This window comes from Salmo salar, chromosome 12 (genome assembly GCF_965601325.2).
Source record: "Salmo salar chromosome 12, fSalSal1, whole genome shotgun sequence".
Lineage (NCBI taxonomy): Eukaryota > Metazoa > Chordata > Actinopteri > Salmoniformes > Salmonidae > Salmo > Salmo salar.
Window position 1 is genome coordinate 103,076,923 of NC_138302.1, and position 19,349 is coordinate 103,096,271.

General features: G+C 39.9%; 2 protein-coding genes and 1 non-coding gene across 3 annotated transcripts in view; all 3 read right to left on the reverse strand.

Moving 5' to 3' along the window:
* The window catches only part of LOC106566229 (histamine H1 receptor-like), a 20,614-nt gene continuing 1,265 nt past the window's right edge, over window positions 1-19,349 (reverse strand). Inside the window, exons 2-3 of the mRNA XM_082959581.1 lie at window positions 2,288-2,397; window positions 1-2,023 (exon numbers count right to left, since the gene is read on the reverse strand). Coding sequence (XP_082815707.1) covers window positions 519-2,023; window positions 2,288-2,397 — 1,615 coding nt within the window. The 3' untranslated portion in view covers window positions 1-518. The remainder of the gene's footprint in view (window positions 2,024-2,287; window positions 2,398-19,349) is intronic.
* trnaa-ugc (transfer RNA alanine (anticodon UGC)) lies at window positions 16,557-16,632 on the reverse strand. The gene has a single exon. It is a non-coding gene; the product is annotated as a tRNA-Ala (tRNA).
* The window catches only part of LOC123725579 (piggyBac transposable element-derived protein 4), a 12,521-nt gene continuing 10,611 nt past the window's right edge, over window positions 17,440-19,349 (reverse strand). The window contains exon 2 of the mRNA XM_045691975.2: window positions 17,440-19,349. This exon is cut by the window's right edge and continues 2,158 nt beyond it. The gene's annotated coding sequence lies outside the window, so the exon portion shown is untranslated.

Sequence of the window (19,349 nt, forward strand, 5' to 3'; positions counted from 1 at the left end):
GACACATTTCTGTTTTCACCAGAAATGGACAAGCACTTGAAGCAGATTGTATTGAAACTGTCTCTGTGCCTTTTTCTGCAGAGTTATTCTCCTTCTGCAGTTATTCTCCTTCTGCAGTTATTCTCCTTCTGCAGTTATTCTCCTTCTGCAGTTATTCTCCTTCTGCAGGTATACTTATTCTGTAGTTATTCTCCTTTTGCAGAGTTATTATTTTCTGCAGTTCTTCTTCTCAGTAGAGTTTTCTTCTTCAGCAGAGTTATTCGAATAAATAATACATAAATACAGAGCTGCAATGCTTTCTGTCTTTTCACAGAGTAGGAACGATAATGTTGGGTCTGGGTCTGATAGTGTACAAAAATATTTAGGCGGACAATAAATAATAAGCATTATATTTACAAAATTATACACATTTAAGGTACCAAATTGAGGTCACTCAAAACATTCAAACACACATATTACAAGTTAAAGCATCACAAGAAAATACATTGAAATGCCACTCATGTTCATAAAACTTTTCATCACAAATTAATGTGTAGGATAGTTTTAAACACTCGTTTGAAATTCTCATTGCAGAGTGGGTATATGAACGGGTTCAAGGTAGAGTTAATATACCCAAGCCATATCGTGAACATATGTAGGTTGTGATGTACACAGGTTTGGCAGAAAGCCATGACCATAAAGACTATGAAGTAGGGGATCCAGCACATCATGAACCCAGCTATAATACAGCCCAGCTGCTTGGCCGCTTTGTGCTCCTTATGGACCTGAAGGCTCTGGATACGCTGCCTGGACTGGACACAGAACTTCTGCCAGGTCTGTTTTAGAGTCACAGTGTTGGCTACAGCGTCCGGGTTAGCACCATCATCAGGCTCTGAGTCCTCCTGGGGCTGGGGTGACTCGGGTGAATTATGGAGACATGGTGACGGGGACAAATTCACAGACTGGGTGAACTCGTTGTTGTAGAACATGGTGGTGTATCTCTGCATGTCAGATATCTGAGTTATCTCGCAGACGCCAGCCACAGAGTTTGGCGGCACGGCTACCTTGCAGTCGTTCACGGATACGTAGAGTTTCTGAACGTTGTCGTCGTCGTAGTTTGTGAAGCCAAGAGGTAAAGAGGACAGGTTCAAAGGGGTCTCCGAGTCCGAATTCTTCTGCTGGAAAGACGAAGAGCCGCTCTTTCTTTTGTCCTTTACAGTCGTCCTCAGACGTTTTGTCATTCTGAGCACTGAATGAGTGGAATGAGAGTCTTTCCCAGACTTGGGTTCCTTGGGTGCGTTGGTTTCAACTGTATCTGTGGAGTCGTATGGCTGGTCTAACGTGTACTGATCAAAGTCTGAGTTTCTTTCTTTCTTAGACTCGCAGGGGCTATTTCCTGTTTGGACTTTGTGTCCGATCTTGTTGTCCACCACGGAATCTGTGGGATTGATAATCCTCTCCCTCTCTCTGAAGTTCTGTCTCACAGCCATGTAGATGCGTGAGTAGAACCACAGCATCAACAGAGACGGAAGGTAGAAGTTAAACACTGAAGTTAAAACCTTAAACCACGTAACAAACCGGAAATCAGTGTCACACTTATTCTCCATCTCCGGTTTGAGGTCGACCTGAACGAAGGACCTCCACCCTAGTATAGGAATAATCCATGTCATGGACATTAGCCAGGCCCCTGAGATCATAACGCTAGCTCTCCCTCTAGTCCGGTACTTCAGGTACTTCAGCGGCTCGTGAACGGACCGATACCGATCCAGACAAAGTATAAACAGACTAAAGATGGAGGCTGTGCTGGCTACATAATCCATGATGAGCCAGAACTGACAGACGACTCTCCCCAGCCTCCACTCATCCTCCAGCAGATAGACCAGGTTGAGGGGCATCACGGTTGCCCCGACGATGAGATCCGCCACGGAGAGGCTGACGATGTAGAGGTTGCCCACCGTGTGGAGGGTACGCTCCTTCTTCACAGCGTAAAGTACCAGGATGTTCATGATGACCGTGAGCAGCGACAGGAAGCCCAGGAAGACACCTACAATAGAATATTATAACACAATTAATAGAATAGATACTTTATTGTCCATTGGTTAGAATGGACATCTGTCTTCTTCCTTTCCCAACACCCCAAGGCGCCCTCACACACACATACCCAGGCATACACACACACACACACACACACACACACACACACACACACACACACACACACACACACACACACACCACACACACACACACACACACACACACACACACACACACACACACACACACACACACACACACACACACACACCTAGTAGGATGTTGTGGAAGCTGTTGTGGTGCTGGAGGCGGAAGGAGCTGTTGAAAAGTGACGGGACAGTCTCCTGGCCGTACGGGTTTCTCCAGGTGCTGTTGAAGTACCTTATTAGAAAAACGAAATCAGATGAAAGTTTATTCATCACAGGATACAGGTGGGTGTAAACGGTAGAGGGAAATGATAACTTGCCAGCTCTCCTCAACAGTCATTCTAGTATAACACCTTGTCATGGTAATGCAATATATTCGCAACACTCCCATGCAATATATTTAATATGCAGATCTTTTGACAGCTTTTGACACATGTCACATGTATATCTAACGGTTTATAGAAATTCATTAGACACACACACGTGTTAATTAAAGCACCTGTCCATGGGGATGTCAGGTGACTGAATAGACTCCATCACGGTTCTTTATGTAAGTATTCTTCACCCCTCCTCTTCATCCTCTCTGGATCCCTTCACATGATGTCAGAAGTGTTGGAAACATCAGGAGAAATCACAGCAAACAGTATCCATGCTGAATCAATCACCATCAGCCATTACTGTACCTACAAAGTCAAAACAAATAATAACAATAATCATTATTTCTCTTTTTTGTGTCCCAAATGGCATCCCATTCCCTTTATAGTACACTACTGTTGACCAGATCCCTATTCCCTATATAGTGCACTACTGTTGACCAGATCCCTATTCCCTATATAGTACACTACTGTTGACCAGATCCCTATTCCCTATATAGTGCACTACTGTTGACCAGATCCCTATTCCCTATATAGTGCACTACTGTTGACCAGATCCCTATTCCCTATATAGTGCACTACTGTTGACCAAATCCCTATTCCCTATATAGTGCACTACGTTTGACCAGAGCCAGGTGAAAGGGTGCAATTTGCATCGGCCAGTGAACCATAGCGGTCAGTGAACCTATCGGTCAGTGAACCTAGCGGCCAGTGAACCTATCGGCCAGTGAACCTAGTGACCAGTGAACCTATCGGCCAGTGAACCATAGCGGTCAGTGAACCATAGCGGTCAGTGAACCATAGCGGTCAGTGAACCTATCGGCCAGTGAACCATAGCGGTCAGTGAACCTAGCGGCCAGTGAACCTATCGGCCAGTGAACCATAGCGGTCAGTGAACCTATCGGCCAGTGAACCATAGCGGCCAGTGAACCAACCGGTCAGTGAACCTAGTGACCAGTGAACCTAGCGGTCAGTGAACCTATCGGCCAGTGAACCTAGCGGTCAGTGAACCTAGCAGTAAGAGAACTTAGCAGCCAGTAATCCTAGCAGCCAGTGAACCTAGCAGCCAGTGAACTCAGGAGTAAGTTACCCTAGCAGCCAGTGAACCTAGCAGTAAGAGAACTTAGCAGCCAGTGAACCTAGCAGCCAGTGAACCTAGCAGCAAGTGAACCTAGCAGCTAGTGAACCTAGCAGCCAGTGAACCTAGCAGCCAGTGAACCTAGCAGCCAGTGAACCTAGCAGCCAGTGAACCTAGCAGCAAGTTACCCTAGCAGCCAGTGAACCTAGCAGCCAGTGAACCTAGCAGCCAGTGAACCTAGCAGCCAGTGAACCTAGCAGCCAGTGAAACCGAGCAGCCAGTGAACATAGCAGCCAGTGAATCTAGCAGCCAGTGAACATAGCAGCCAGTGAATCTAGCAGCAAGTGAACCGAGCGGCCAGTGAACCGAGCGGCCAGTGAACCGAGCGGCCAGTGAACCGAGCGGCCAGTGAACCGAGCGGCCAGTGAACCTAGCGGCCAGTGAACCTAGCGGCCAGTGAACCTAGCAGCCAGTGAACCTAGCAGCCAGTGAACCTAGCAGCCAGTGAACCTAGCAGCCAGTGAACCTAGCAGCCAGTGAACCTAGCAGCCAGTGAACCTAGCAGCCAGTGAACCTAGCAGCCAGTGAACAGCGATTAATAAATCTGAAGCATCAAATACACTTGCACTATGAACCCTGGTTTTACCTGGGCCGGTCTTCAGTTAACCCCATTCCCAAGCTGAATTGGTAGAGCGGGCTGGTATACCAGATTAGCCCTCGGTCATTTCAATTTATCGTACCCTGGTTTGGAACCCTGGTCCGCAGGTTACCATGGTAAAAGTGTTAGTGTATTAAGGGTTTGATACCACAGTGGCTCCAGCCTCGATCCCCTTTCAGCGGGAAAACAGGCAGTGGCTGACATGGCACCCTATTCCCTATATAGTACACTACTTTTGATCACAGCCCTATGGCACCCTATTCTCTATATAATACACGACTTTTGATCACAGCCCTATGGCACCCTATTCCCTATATAGTACACTACTTTTGATCACAGCTCTATGGCACCCTATTCCTTATATAGTACACTACTTTTGATCACAGCCCTATGGCACCCTATTCCCTATAATAGTACACTACTTTTGATCACAGCCCTATGGCACCCTATTCCCTATAATAGTACACTACTTTTGATCACAGCCCTATGGGCCCTAGAGCCCTATGCAGGCCTGGTAATGACCTACGTATGGAATATGGTACCATTTTGGATGCAATATGTCTGGCAGAAGTAGAACACAAGTCAGAAGTACACCAATGAATGGTAGCAGTGGAGTGGTAGCAGAGTGAATGAGTGGTAGCAGTGGGAATGAGTGGTAGCAGTGTGAATGAGTGGTAGCAGTGGGAATGAGTGGTAGCAGTGGGAATGAGTGGTAGCAGTGTGAATAAGTGGTAGCAGTGTGAATGAGTGGTAGCAGTGGGAATGAGTGGTAGCAGTGGGAATAAGTGGTAGCAGTGTGAATGAGTGGTAGCAGTGTGAATGAGTGGTAGCAGTGGGAATAAGTGGTAGCAGTGTGAATGAGTGGTAGCAGTGAGAATGAGTGGTAGCAGTGGGAATGAGTGGTAGCAGTGTGAATGAGTGGTAGCAGTGGGAATGAGTGGTAGCAGTGTGAATAAGTGGTAGCAGTGTGAATAAGTGGTAGCAGTGTGAATGAGTGGTAGCAGTGTGAATGAGTGGTAGCAGAGTGAATGAGTGGTAGCAGAGTGAATGAGTGGTAGCAGTGGGAATGAGTGGTAGCAGTGGGAATAAGTGGTAGCAGTGTGAATGAGTGGTAGCAGTGTGAATGAGTGGTAGCAGAGTGAATGAGTGGTAGCAGTGAGAATGAGTGGTAGCAGTGTGAATGAGTGGTAGCAGTGTGAATGAGTGGTAGCAGAGTGAATGAGTGGTAGCAGTGAGAATGAGTGGTAGCAGTGAGAATGAGTGGTAGCAGTGGGAATGAGTGGTAGCAGTGTGAATGAGTGGTAGCAGTGTGAATGAGTGGTAGCAGTGTGAATGAGTGGTAGCAGAGTGAATGAGTGGTAGCAGTGAGAATGAGTGGTAGCAGTGTGAATGAGTGGTAGCAGTGTGAATGAGTGGTAGCAGTGGGAATGAGTGGTAGCAGTGGGAATGAGTGGTAGCAGTGGGAATGAGTGGTAGCAGTGGGAATGAGTGGTAGCAGTGGGAATGAGTTTGTAGCAGTTCAATATCAGCAACAACAAAAAAAGTAATGGATATATTATATTATAATTACTATTTAAAGTGACCCACGCGTACTAATCTCTTGTTCATGTAATGTACTTGTATTACCTCCAGCACATTTACCATCATTATGTGGTTAGAGAGTTAGAATGCATTACGCTTCTCGCACAACAGTATGGAAGCCTTGATATATGGGAACACTGGACTGAAATAAATAGACCTTGGGTCGGTCGCTTTGGAGACAGACCAATAGACAGTATTGAATTAGTTTCCTAAGAGACTTAACATCATTTCAAGCAATTGTGTTGCCTTAAAAAGAGACACTTTAAAACCAATCCTTTTAACAGTACATTATGCATTGCTTGTAATTATTATTAACCCCTCACTGAACCCTCCACTGCTGCATTACCCCCTCACTGAACCCCCCTACTGCTGCATTACCCCCTCACTGAACCCCCACTGCTGCATTACCCCTCACTGAATCCCCCCACTGCTACATTACCCCCCCACTGAACCCCCACTGCTGCATTACCCCCTCACTGAACCCCCCGCTGCTGCATTACCCCCCCACTGAACCCCCACTGCTGCATTACCCCCTCACTGAACCCCCCTACTGCTGCATTACCCCCTCACTGAACCCCCACTGCTGCATTACCCCTCACTGAATCCCCCCACTGCTGCATTACCCCCTCACTGAATTCCCCCACTGCTACATTACCCCCCCACTGAACCCCCACTGCTGCATTACCCCCTCACTGAACCCCCCGCTGCTGCATTACCCCCCCACTGAACCCCCACTGCTGCATTACCCCCTCACTGAACCCCCACTGCTGCATTACCCCTCACTGAATCCCCCCACTGCTGCATTACCCCCTCACTGAACCCCCCGCTGCTGCATTACCCCCCCCACTGAACCCCCACTGCTGCATTACCCCCCCCACTGAACCCCCACTGCTGCATTACCCCCTCACTGAACCCCCCCGCTGCTGCATTACCCCCTCACTGAACCCCCACTCCTGCATTACCTCCTCACTGAACCCCCATGCTCACTGCCGCAAAAGAGACCCAGTCTAGTAGGAACATATTGTAAAATACACTGACTATACCTAACATTAGGAACACCTTCCTTATATTGAGTTGTAACCCCACCCTCAGAATAGCCTCAATTTGTCAGGACATGGACTCTACAAGGTGTCAAGAGCATTCCACAGGGATGCCTGCCCATGTTGACTCCAATGCTTCCCCACAGTTGCGGGCACAATTTATTATTAGTAGTTCTGTTCAGCAGTGGGAAGGATACCACTCCCAACACACACCCTACATCAGCTGGTTAGCTGTGAGGGAGGAGGTGATGAGTGTGGGGAGATAGGCAGGCAGACAGGCTCTGCTCCGGCTCCGATTATAAACATAGCGCTGGTGACTATCTTAATGTTTTGTAAATTAAAGTAATAGTCATAGCTTCAATGAAGAATAATATAAATATCATGCCATTTAAATGGGTCAATTTGCAGTCGCTACATACATTTTTTTTTAGATTTATAAAATAGCCTTTTCCTGCAGTGAGTGACCAAATGCACCCTCTTTGGCCTCATGGGTAGAATGTAAATTCATATTTTTCATGATTTCATGATTAATAAAGATTACTTAAAAAAAATAATAATAATAAATGACGAAAAGCCTGTGTTTCTATGTCAAACAATTTTGTTTTATTTCAGTCTTTTGTGATGAATATAAAGTCTAATATTTGGAAGGAATCTCAAAATGTAATATATTTCAACTGATATATCTGACATAATACAGGTATCTTATTTTTATAGCCCATAATCATGTGTGTGTGAGGTGTATACTTTTGTTTCAAAGTAGATTTGCATAAGACTATGTGACCCTGATTTGCATACGACTATGTGACCCTGATTTAGCCAATAGCAGTACAAGATTAATGATATGCACTCCACTCTGTATGTATTTGGACAGTGAAGCTGACATTTTCAATGTGGCTCTATACTCCACCATTTTGGATTTAGAGATCAAATGTTTCATATAAGAGGACAGTACAGAATGTCACCTTTTTTGATTTGAGGGTATTTACATACCTTATCTGTTTTTACAATTCAGAAATGAAAGCACTTTATAAGTATCTAGTCCTATGAAATGAAGATGTCATAAATTTTGGGACAAATTCACTTCTAGTGTATTAAAATAGTCAATCGTTTTGTATTTGGTCGCATATTCATTGCACACAATGATTACGTCACGCTTGTGACTCTACACACTTGTTGGATGCATTTACAGCTTGTTTTGGTTGTGTTTCACATTAAGTTATGCACAATAGGAACTGAATGGCGAATCATTTATTGGGTCATTTTGGAGTTACTTTTATTGTAAGTAAGAATATAAAATGTTTCTGAACTTGTCTATATCAATGTGGATGCTACCATAATTATGGATAATCATGAGAGAATTGTTAATGAAAAAAAGTTTTAAAAAGTAACAGAGGGACAAAGATTCCACCTCCCCCCAAAAAACCCACTAACCGCCCATTATTGGTCATTATTACATGGTTAGCATGTTTTATTGTAGCCTCTGTAACTGTCTCACTCTTTATTATTCAAGATTCATTCGTGATTTTTTTGATCGATTTGGAATGTCTTGGATATCGATTTGTGACCACTGATGTAGTCATTGTTTGTTAGGAATATGGGATCAAATACAAAACAATTGTACTATTTTAATACACTATAAGTGAATTTGTCCAAATACTTATGAGATCTTCAAATGAGGGGACTAGGTACATAAAGTACTTTCATTTCTAAATTGTTAAAACAGATATGTATGTAAATACCCTCAAATAAAAGGTGATATTCTGAACTGTCACCATATATGAAACATCTGATCTCTAAATCCAAAATGCTGTAGTATTTAGCCAAATTTAAAACGTTAGCTTCACTGTCCAAATAACTACAGAGTGGACTGTATATCCATTGATTCTTGAAAAATCTAACTTATAAATGCCTCGTGAGTTTAGTTCAACTATCACACCCCATCAGAACACAAAATACAAGCTTGTTTTAATCCACTGTTCGATAACATTGTAAACATGGTTAAAACAATTACTCTGATATCCTGGATGGTCAGTCCTAGCATGCATACAGGTAGCTCTGTCTATGAATTTGAGAGTGGTTACATAATCTCAAACCCAATCCCCCAGCTTTTTATGGCTTGTTTATTGTTTCACCTACGATTTGGCCCGTTAAAAGTAAATGCCCCATTACTTGTTGCTCTATTTGTACTTAACTTCCAACTGAACCCACATGCCCAGACTCACTTCTTTATTGACCTCATAATACTGTCTTTGAGTCCTAGCCTTTCCAGCTCTATCATACTTATACAGACATAGTTAAAGACAGCTGAACTATGTTATTAAGCTGCCAGTGACATTGTTTGTACTACTGCCGGTAAAACAATTCACTGTACAACGTATCAAGAACAATGTAGATTAACAGCGTGAGGAGGCTTTTAGCTTTTTCTGAAACTGGTACTTCTTCTTTCCATCGGCTTCAGTAGCTAACATAATGACTGACATAATGACTGACATAATGACTAACATAATGACTAACATAGTGACTAACATAATGACTGACATAATGACTGACATAATGACTAACATAAAGACTAGCATAATGACTAGCATAATGACTAGCATAAAGACTGACATAATGACTGACATAATGACTAACATAATGACTAACATAATGACTGACATAATGACTGACATAATGACTGATATAATGACTAACATAGTGACTAGCATAATGACTAGCATAAAGACTGACATAATGACTGACATAATGACTGACATAATGACTGACATAAAGACTGACATAATGACTAACATAATGACTAACATAATGACTAACATAATGACTGACATAATGACTGACATAATGACTAACATAAAGACTAGCATAATGACTAGCATAAAGACTGACATAATGACTAACATAATGACTAACATAATGACTAACATAATGACTAACATAATGACTAAGATAATGACTACCATAATGACTAAGATAATCATTAACTTAATGACTGACATAATGACTAACATAATGACTAACATAGTGACTGACATAATGATTGACATAATGACTAACATAATGACTAACATAGTGACTGACATAATGATTGACAAAATGACTAACATAATGCTTAACATAGTGACTAACATAATGACTAAGATAAAAACTAACATAATGACTAACATAATTACTAAGATAATAAATAACATAATGATTGACATAATGACTAGCATAATGACTAAGATAATGACTAACATAATGACTAACATAGTGAATAACATAATGATTGGCATAATGACTAACTTAATGACTAACATAGTGACTAACATAATGACTAAAATAATAACTAAGATAATAACTAACATAATGACTAACATAGTGATTGACATCATGACTAACATAATGACTAACATAGTGACTAACTAAATGACTAAGATAATGACTGACATAATGACTAACATAATGACTGACATAATGACTAACATAGTGACTAACATAATGATTGACATAATGACTAACATAATGACTAACATAGTGACTAACATAATGATTGACATAATGACTAACATAGTGACTAACATAATGACTGACATAATGACTAGCAAAATGACTAACATATTGACTGACATAATGACTAACATAATGACTAAGATAATAAATAACATAATGATTGACATAATGACTAGCATAATGACTAAGATAATGACTAACATAATGACTAACATAGTGAATAACATAATGATTGGCATAATGACTAACTTAATGACTAACATAGTGACTAACATAATGACTAAAATAATAACTAAGATAATAACTAACATAATGACTAACATAGTGATTGACATCATGACTAACATAATGACTAACATAGTGACTAACTAAATGACTAAGATAATGACTGACATAATGACTAACATAATGACTGACATAATGACTAACATAGTGACTAACATAATGATTGACATAATGACTAACATAATGACTAACATAGTGACTAACATAATGATTGACATAATGACTAACATAGTGACTAACATAATGACTGACATAATGACTAGCAAAATGACTAACATATTGACTGACATAATGACTAACATAATGATTGACATAATGATTGACATAATGACTAACAAAATGACTAACATAGTGACTAACATAATGATTGACATAATGACTAACTTAATGACTAACATAGTGACTAACATAATGGCTAAGATAATAACTAACATAATGACTAACATAATGACTAACATAATGCTAGTCATTATGTCAGTCATTATGTTAGTTATTATCTTAGTCATTATGTTAGTCACTATGTTAGTCATTAAGTTAGTCATTATGATAGTCACTATGCTAGTCATTATGTCAGTCATTATGTCAGTCATTATGTCAGTCATTATGTTAGTGATTATGCTAGTCATTATGCTAGTCATTATGTTAGTCATTATGTCAGTAATTATGTTAGTCATTATGTTAGTCACTATGTTAGTCATTATGTTAGTCATTATGTCAGTCATTATGTCAGTCATTATGTTAGTCATTATGTTAGTGATTATGTTAGTCATTATGTTAGTCACTTTGTTAGTCACTATGTTACTCATTATGTCACTCATTATGTCACTCATTATGTCACTCATTATGTCAGTCATCAAAGTGACTAACATAATGATTGACATAATGACTAACTTAATGACTAACATAATGACTAACATAATGACTAATATAGTGACTAATATAATGACTAACATAGTGACTAACAGTGACTAACAGTGACTAACATAGTGAATAAGTTAGTGACTAACATAATGACTAACATAATGACTAAGATAATTACTAACACAATGACTGACATAATGACTAACATAATGACTAACACAAAGACTAGCATAGTGACTAACATAGTGACTAACAGTGACTAACAGTCACTAACATAGTGAATAAGTTAGTGACTAACATAATGACTAACATAATGACTAACACAATGACTGACATAATGACTAACACAAAGACTAGCATAGTGACTAACATAGTGACTAACATAATGACTAACATAATGACTAACATAGTGACTAACATAGTGACTAACATAGTGACTAACATAGTGACTTACATAATGACTAACATAATGACTAACATAATGACTAACATAGTGACTGACATATTGACTAACACAATGACTGACATAATGACTAACATAATGACTAACACAAAGACTAGCATAGTGACTAACATAGTGACTAACATAATGACTAACATAATGACTAACATAATGACTAACATAATGACTAACATAGTGACTAAGATAACGACTAACATAGTGACTAAGATAACGACTAACATAGTGATTAACAGTGAATAAGTTAGTGACTAACATAATGACTAAGATAATGACTAACATAATGACTGACATAATGACTAACATAATGACTGACATAATGACTAACATAATGACTAACATAGTGACTAAGATAATGACTAACATAGTGACTAACAGTGAATAAGTTAGTGACTAACATAATGACTAAGATAATGACTAACATAATGACTGACATAATGACTAACATAATGACTGACATAATGACTAAGATAATGACTAACATAATGACTAACATAATGACTAAGATAATGACTAACATAATGACTGACATAATGACTAACATAATGACTGACATAATGACTAAGATAATGACTAACATAATGACTAACATAATGACTGACATAATGACTGACATAATGACTAACATAATGACTAACATAATGACATACACAAGGCTTATTTGACAAAAAGGACACATCAGTTAATATAATGTCACACCTTGTCTTTTTTCTTATGTGGATTAAACTAAAGAATGTTATGATGAAAAATACAGCAAGCACCGAACTGAATTTTTTATTATCCAAGGTTCCTGAAAAGCCTTTACGTAAATATTCCATCTCCAGGTACCCCTAACATTCTGCTATCAAAACTGTAGGCTACATGTCTGTATTGAAACCTTGATACAGACATCCCAATGACCACAGTGGATTAACAATGGAAAAGCAGCAATTAAATAAATATTTGAGTTTATTTTTTTTTACTAACAAAATGCATCTTCCATATTCTGTAGTTTTGTGACCAAAAGAGCACAACCACATACAACAATATACTCAATAGTCTATTAGTTACCAACAACTATAATATGATTTTATAATGCAAATTATATCTATTGTCTAATTCGATCATGATGATTAGGATAACATTTCCTAAGCAATTACATGTTGTGATTTTTTTTAAATAATTATTTATTTCCAGGAATCCCAAGATTTATCTGAGCAATTACCATGACTTGTTACTTCACCAAGCTGGATCCACTGACAGGTAGGCACACGACTTTTTAACTTTTCCTTTCATTGTGTTTTTTTTGTATGTGTAATTGGCATACATTACGAGCAATAACTATAACTATAAACGAAACATTTACGCTGGGCATGCCAAGTAAGTGCACAACAAAAGTTTTTACTCACCTCGATGATATAACGTTCGTAATTGTCGGATGTAATCTAAACATTTTAAAGGCTGGATTTGTGAAAATACACGGTTGTCTAGTTTTCCTCCAGCACGCAGAAAAGTGAGGACATGTTTCGCGTTGAGTCGCGGAGGCACTCAGCCAGTCACACCCACCTTCTGGGTCTTAACTCAGTCACAGCGCAAGGGCGTCATGTCGGTTAAACCTTCTGTTGGGGCAAAGTGACGGTCATCTGTGGAGTGGAACATATTACCACAGCAACTGAAAGCCATGCCTAACTTACTAGCTAATGATGGATCAATAGAAAACCTTTTATACACGTTTATTTATTTTTTATGTATGTACTGTGTTTATTTATTTATTATTATTTATTTTTTTACTGTGTGTTTTTACTAATTTAGTTTCATGTCAAGTCAAACCGCAGTTACTAAGCCATTAAACCATCGACTACAGCCATCCTCTACCTTTGCACTGTTTTTGAGAGAAAAGTCGCCCGCCTGTTCAGTGCAGCTGCATCAACGTTCTCCAGCCGTACCTCGGTGCTCTCAGCCAGCTGGGAAAATAGCCTGCCAGTCAGCTCTGCTTAGTTCCAGAGACAAACCCGCTAATCGAGCTAAACTGCATTTGCCTTTTGATCGGATTGGAATGATTTCAGTAGTTTAAAGGGGAAACTACAGAATTTACATGAGAGAAATGTGAACACTATGTGGATGTTAACCAAGGGATGTTTAAAAGGGAAACTACAGAATTTACATGAGCCGAGTTATAAAAAAATAATAATAATAATGATTTAACCTTTATGTAACTAGGCAAGTCAGTTAAGAACAAATTCTTATTTACAATGACGGCCTACCTCGGCAAAAACCCTCCCCTAACTCGGACGATGCTGGGCAAATTGTGCGCCGCCCTATGGGACTCCCAAATCATGGCCGGTTGTGATACAGCCCGGGATTGAACAAGGGTCTGTAGTACACGCCTCTAGCACTGCGATGCAGTGCCATAGACTGCTGCGCCCCTCGGGAGCCCTGAGCAGTGATAACGGAGCAGTGACCTTACAACCAATGGACATTTTTTTAAGAAAATGAACAAAATGAAATAATTAAAACAACAACTTTTTTTGAGTGAACTTTGGAGATGGTGGGCCTGTGGAAGTCCTTGATCCAAAGCATGTTGAATGCATTCACTGAAACAATCAGAAAAAAAATAAACAAACACAACATTAAAAAAAGTGAAAACAAAGGAGTCAGCTGTTACAAAGTTGCCTTGGTGTTGCTATGCTTCTCAAGCCTCAGAGGTCAGTATGTTGGAGAAGTCAGAGCTCAGGATGATAGTTTCACTAGTAATGACCAGTCGGAGGGTGAATCAAGAGGATTTTTCCCTGTCGTATTTACATTTAACATTTAAAGTCATTTAGCAGACGCATATTATCCAGAGCGACTTACAAATATGAGGTAAACACAACGTTGCCACTTGGTTATGAAGGAAGGATTAGGCCTAATAAATCTACCTTTAAACAGTGGCATAAAGTACTTAAGTAATATACTTTAAACTACTACTTAAGTCGTTTTTTTGGTGTATCTGTACTTTACTTTACTATTTATATTTTTGGCAACTTTTACTTTTACTTCATTACATTCCTAAGGGAAATAATGTACTTTTTACTCCATACATTTTCCCTGACACCCAAAAGTACTCGTTACATTTTGACATTAAAATGGTCCAATTCACAATTGTCAAGAGAACATCCCTGGTCATCCCTACTGCCGCTGATCTGGCAGACTCACTAAACACGAATGCTTTGTGCTCCTTTGTGCTCCTGGCTATCCGTCAATAACAAAAAACAAGTAAATTGTGCAGTCTGGTTTGCAACCTCTTAAGGATCAGACCCATTTTTTCAATTTTCGCCTAAAATGACATACGCAAATCTAACTGCCTTTAGCTCAGGACCTAAAGCAAGGACATGCATATTATTGATACCATTGGAAAGGAAATACTTTGAAGTTTATGGAAATGTAAAAATAATGTAGGAGAATATAAGACATTAGATCTGGTGAAAGATAATACAAAGAAAAAACATGCAGGTTATTTTACTTCTTTTCATCATCTTTGAAATGCAAATCCACAATGTATTATTCCAGTTTAGGCACAATTTAGATTTTGACCACTAAATGTTAGCAGTGTATGTGCAAAGGTTGAGACTGATCCAATGAACCATTGCATTTCTGTTCAAAATGTTATATCAGTCTGCCCAAATGTGCCTAATTGGTTTATTGATACATTTCCAAGTTCAATTGTCTACTTGTTCTAATTTATTTCTGATTCAAGTGTATACGGCTTGCGTGGAAGAAAAGCAACATAAACATTTAGTTATGTCTAATATGCAAATTCATATTATTTTTCCAAAATTAAATATTGTTAAGTTACATCAAGGCCATGCATGCAAGAAGTCTTGGCCTGGTGAACACATATTTCTCTGTCCTCTTTTTTGATTGAAGGCCTCAACGTGTGACTGATTGCATGGATGTCTGATTGCGTGGTCTATTAGGGCAGCCCCCAGCACATATCTGATTCAGAGGGGTTGGCTTGAATGCAGAAGACACATTTCAGTTGAAGGCATTCAATTGTACAACTGACTAGGTATCCCCCTTTCCCTTTCCTTAGACTGTTGATGAGACTACAGGCTATTGATGAAACTATAGGCTATTGATGTGACTATAGGCTATTGATGAGACTACAGGCTATTGATGTGACTACAGGCTATTGATGAGACTACAGGCTATTGATGTGACTATAGGCTATTGATGTGACTATAGGTTATTGATGTGACTATAGGCTATTGATGTGACTACAGGCTATTGATGTGACTATAGGTTATTGATGTGACTACAGGTTATTGATGTGACTATAGGCTATTGATGTGACTACAGGCTATTGATGTGACTACAGGCTATTGATGAGACTACAGGCTATTGATGTGACTATAGGCTGCATGATGATTTGAGAAAGTAGCAAGACAAAGCTTGCCCTCTGTTCCTCACCTCAGGCTGCACAGCTGTTCTCTCATCAAGTGACCAATATTTTCAGCCATTCATTTTTTTTTTTTACATTTTAGTAGACGCTCTTATCCAGAGCGACTTACAGTAGTGAATACATTTCATACATTTAATTTTTTCTGTACTGGTCCCCCGTGGGAATTGAACCCACAACCCTGGCGTTGCAAACACCACGCTCTACCAACTGAGCCACACGGGACCATTCGACTTGGAATGGCGCATTATTCAAATAGGCAGGAGAATAAAGACATGTTATCCACGTAGGCACTGTGTGGCGGTAATATGGTCACCGCAACAGTCAATCAATCAATCAATCAAACGTGTTTATTAAGCTTATTTCTTTTATGTCACAAAGTGCGATACAGAAACAGCCCTATCAATAGGCAATAGGGTGCCATTAGGGACTAGTCCAATGCCTCTTCCATCCACAGCTAACCATCTCTACCTGCTGTGGTTGGTGCCTATAATGAGCTACTAAATGAGTGACATTTACCTGGTCTCGGCCTCATTGAGAAGCAGCCTGGAAGGAAAGCATAACACTATTACCAGAGATATTCAGCTGATAGATTTGATACGCCATTTAGTAGATGCTTTTTAATAAAATCCAAAAAGCGACGTAGTTATGCATTTTCTACGAATGGGTGGTCCCTGGAATTCAAACCCACTGTCTTGGTGTTGCAAGAGCCACGGTCGAAACACGGAGCTACAGAGAACCATATTGTCTACGGTTGACACTTTGATATCTTCATCATAACTGGAGAGGACTGGCAACACAAGGACAAATATGGACAACTAAAGCCTGATTTTGAATTGATGTTATTATACTGTGAGTATGAGACTGTTATCGGGGAATAGCAAAATGTTGTTGACAGACACCTAGATATCTTCACCGGGAGAGGCCTGAGATGATGACGTGGTTAGACAGTTGGACTAAAATGCTATTCTACTTTTACTCATGTTGGAAGAACAGCTGTTATTAAAGGTCTTGTAGAAATATCAAAATGGAAGTAAAAGTTCAAAATACTTTATTGATCCCACAAGGGACAATTATGTAGGCAGGAGTGCAAAAACATCAAATCAATTTACAAGAACATACAACATAATCCCAACTAATCATGAAACCCAGCAAGATAATCCCAACTAATCATGAAACCCAGCAACATAATCCCAACTAATCATGAAACACAGTAGCCAACATAATCCCAACTAGTCATGAAACCCAGCAACATAATCCCAACTAATCATGAAACCCAGCAGCCAACATAATCCCAACTAATCATGAAACCCAGCAGCCAACATAATCCCAACTAATCATGAAACCCAGCAGCCAACATAATCCCAACTAATCATGAAACCCAGCAACATAATCCCAACTAATCATGAAACCCAGCAGCCAACATAATCCCAACTAATCATGAAACCCAGCAACATAATCCCAACTAATCATGAAACCCAGCAACATAATCCCAACTAATCATGAAACCCAGCAACATAATCCCAACTAATCATGAAACCCAGCAACATAATCCCAACTAGTCATGAAACCCTGAAACATAATCCCAACTAATCATGAAACCCAGCAGCCAGAAGACCTTTTTATTTCTTCTTATATTTCAGTTTGTTGTTCCAGTAACAGGACAATATTTGCAGTTGGAGCTGCCAACTTGTTTAGCTGTCTGGATGGCAATGCCAGCGTGCCAGTTTACTCCTTTTCTGTACTGAGAAGTGTCCAAATTGCCCATAGCAGGAGATCATGTCTACAACTCAAAATGGCATCCAATTTGAAAAAAAAAATGAAAAAAGTCAGTGTGGTGGTCTCTGATATATCAAATCAAATGTTATTGGTCACATACACATGGTTAGCAGGTGTTAATGCGAGTGTAGCGAAATGCTTGTGCTTCTAGTTCCGACAGTGCAGCAATATCTAACATGTAATCTAACAATTCCACAACAACTACCTAACATCAAATCAAATTTATTTATATAGCCCTTCTTACATCAGCTGATATCTCTAAGTGCTGTACAGAAACCCAGCCTAAAACCCCAAACAGCAAGCAATGCAGGTGTAGAAGCACAGTGGCTAGGAAAAACTCCCTAGAAAGGCCAAAACCTAGGAAGAAACCTAGAGAGGAACCAGGCTATGAGGGGTTGCCAGTCATCTTCTGGCTGTGGAGATTATAACAGAACATGGCCAAGATGTTCAAATGTTCATAAATGACCAGCATGGTCAAATAATAATAATCATAGTAGTTGTCGAGAGTGCAACAAGTCAGTAACACAAGAGTAAGTGTCAGTTGGCTTTTTCATAGCCGATCTTTGAGAGTATCTCTACCGCCTGGGACAGGTAGCACGTCCGGTGAACAGGTCAGGGGTCCATAGCCGCAGGCAGAACAGATGAAACTGGAGCAGCAGCACGGCCAGGTGAACTGGGGACAGCAAGGAGTCATCAAGCCAGGTAGTCCTGAGGCATGGTCCTAGGGCTCAGGTCCTCCGAGAGAAAGACAGAAAGAGAGAATTAGAGAGAGCATATTTAAATTCACACAGGACACCGGAAAAGACAAGAGAAATACTCCAGATGTGACAGTGACCCTAGCCCCCCGACACATAAACTAATACACACAAATCTAAGTAAAGGAATGGAATAAGAATATGTACATATAAATATATGGATGAGCAATGGCAGAGCGGCATAGGCAAGATGCAATAGATGTTATAAAATACATTATATACGTATGAGATGAGTGATGCAGGATGTAAACACTTCTTACAGCTACCCCCCCCCCCCCCCCCCCCCCCTCTTCTCAATTTCCGCCTGAAGACATACCCAAATCTAATTGCCTGTAGCTCAGGCCCAGAAGCAAGGATATGCATATTCTTGGTATCATTTGAAAGAAAACACTTGGAAGTTTGTGGAAATG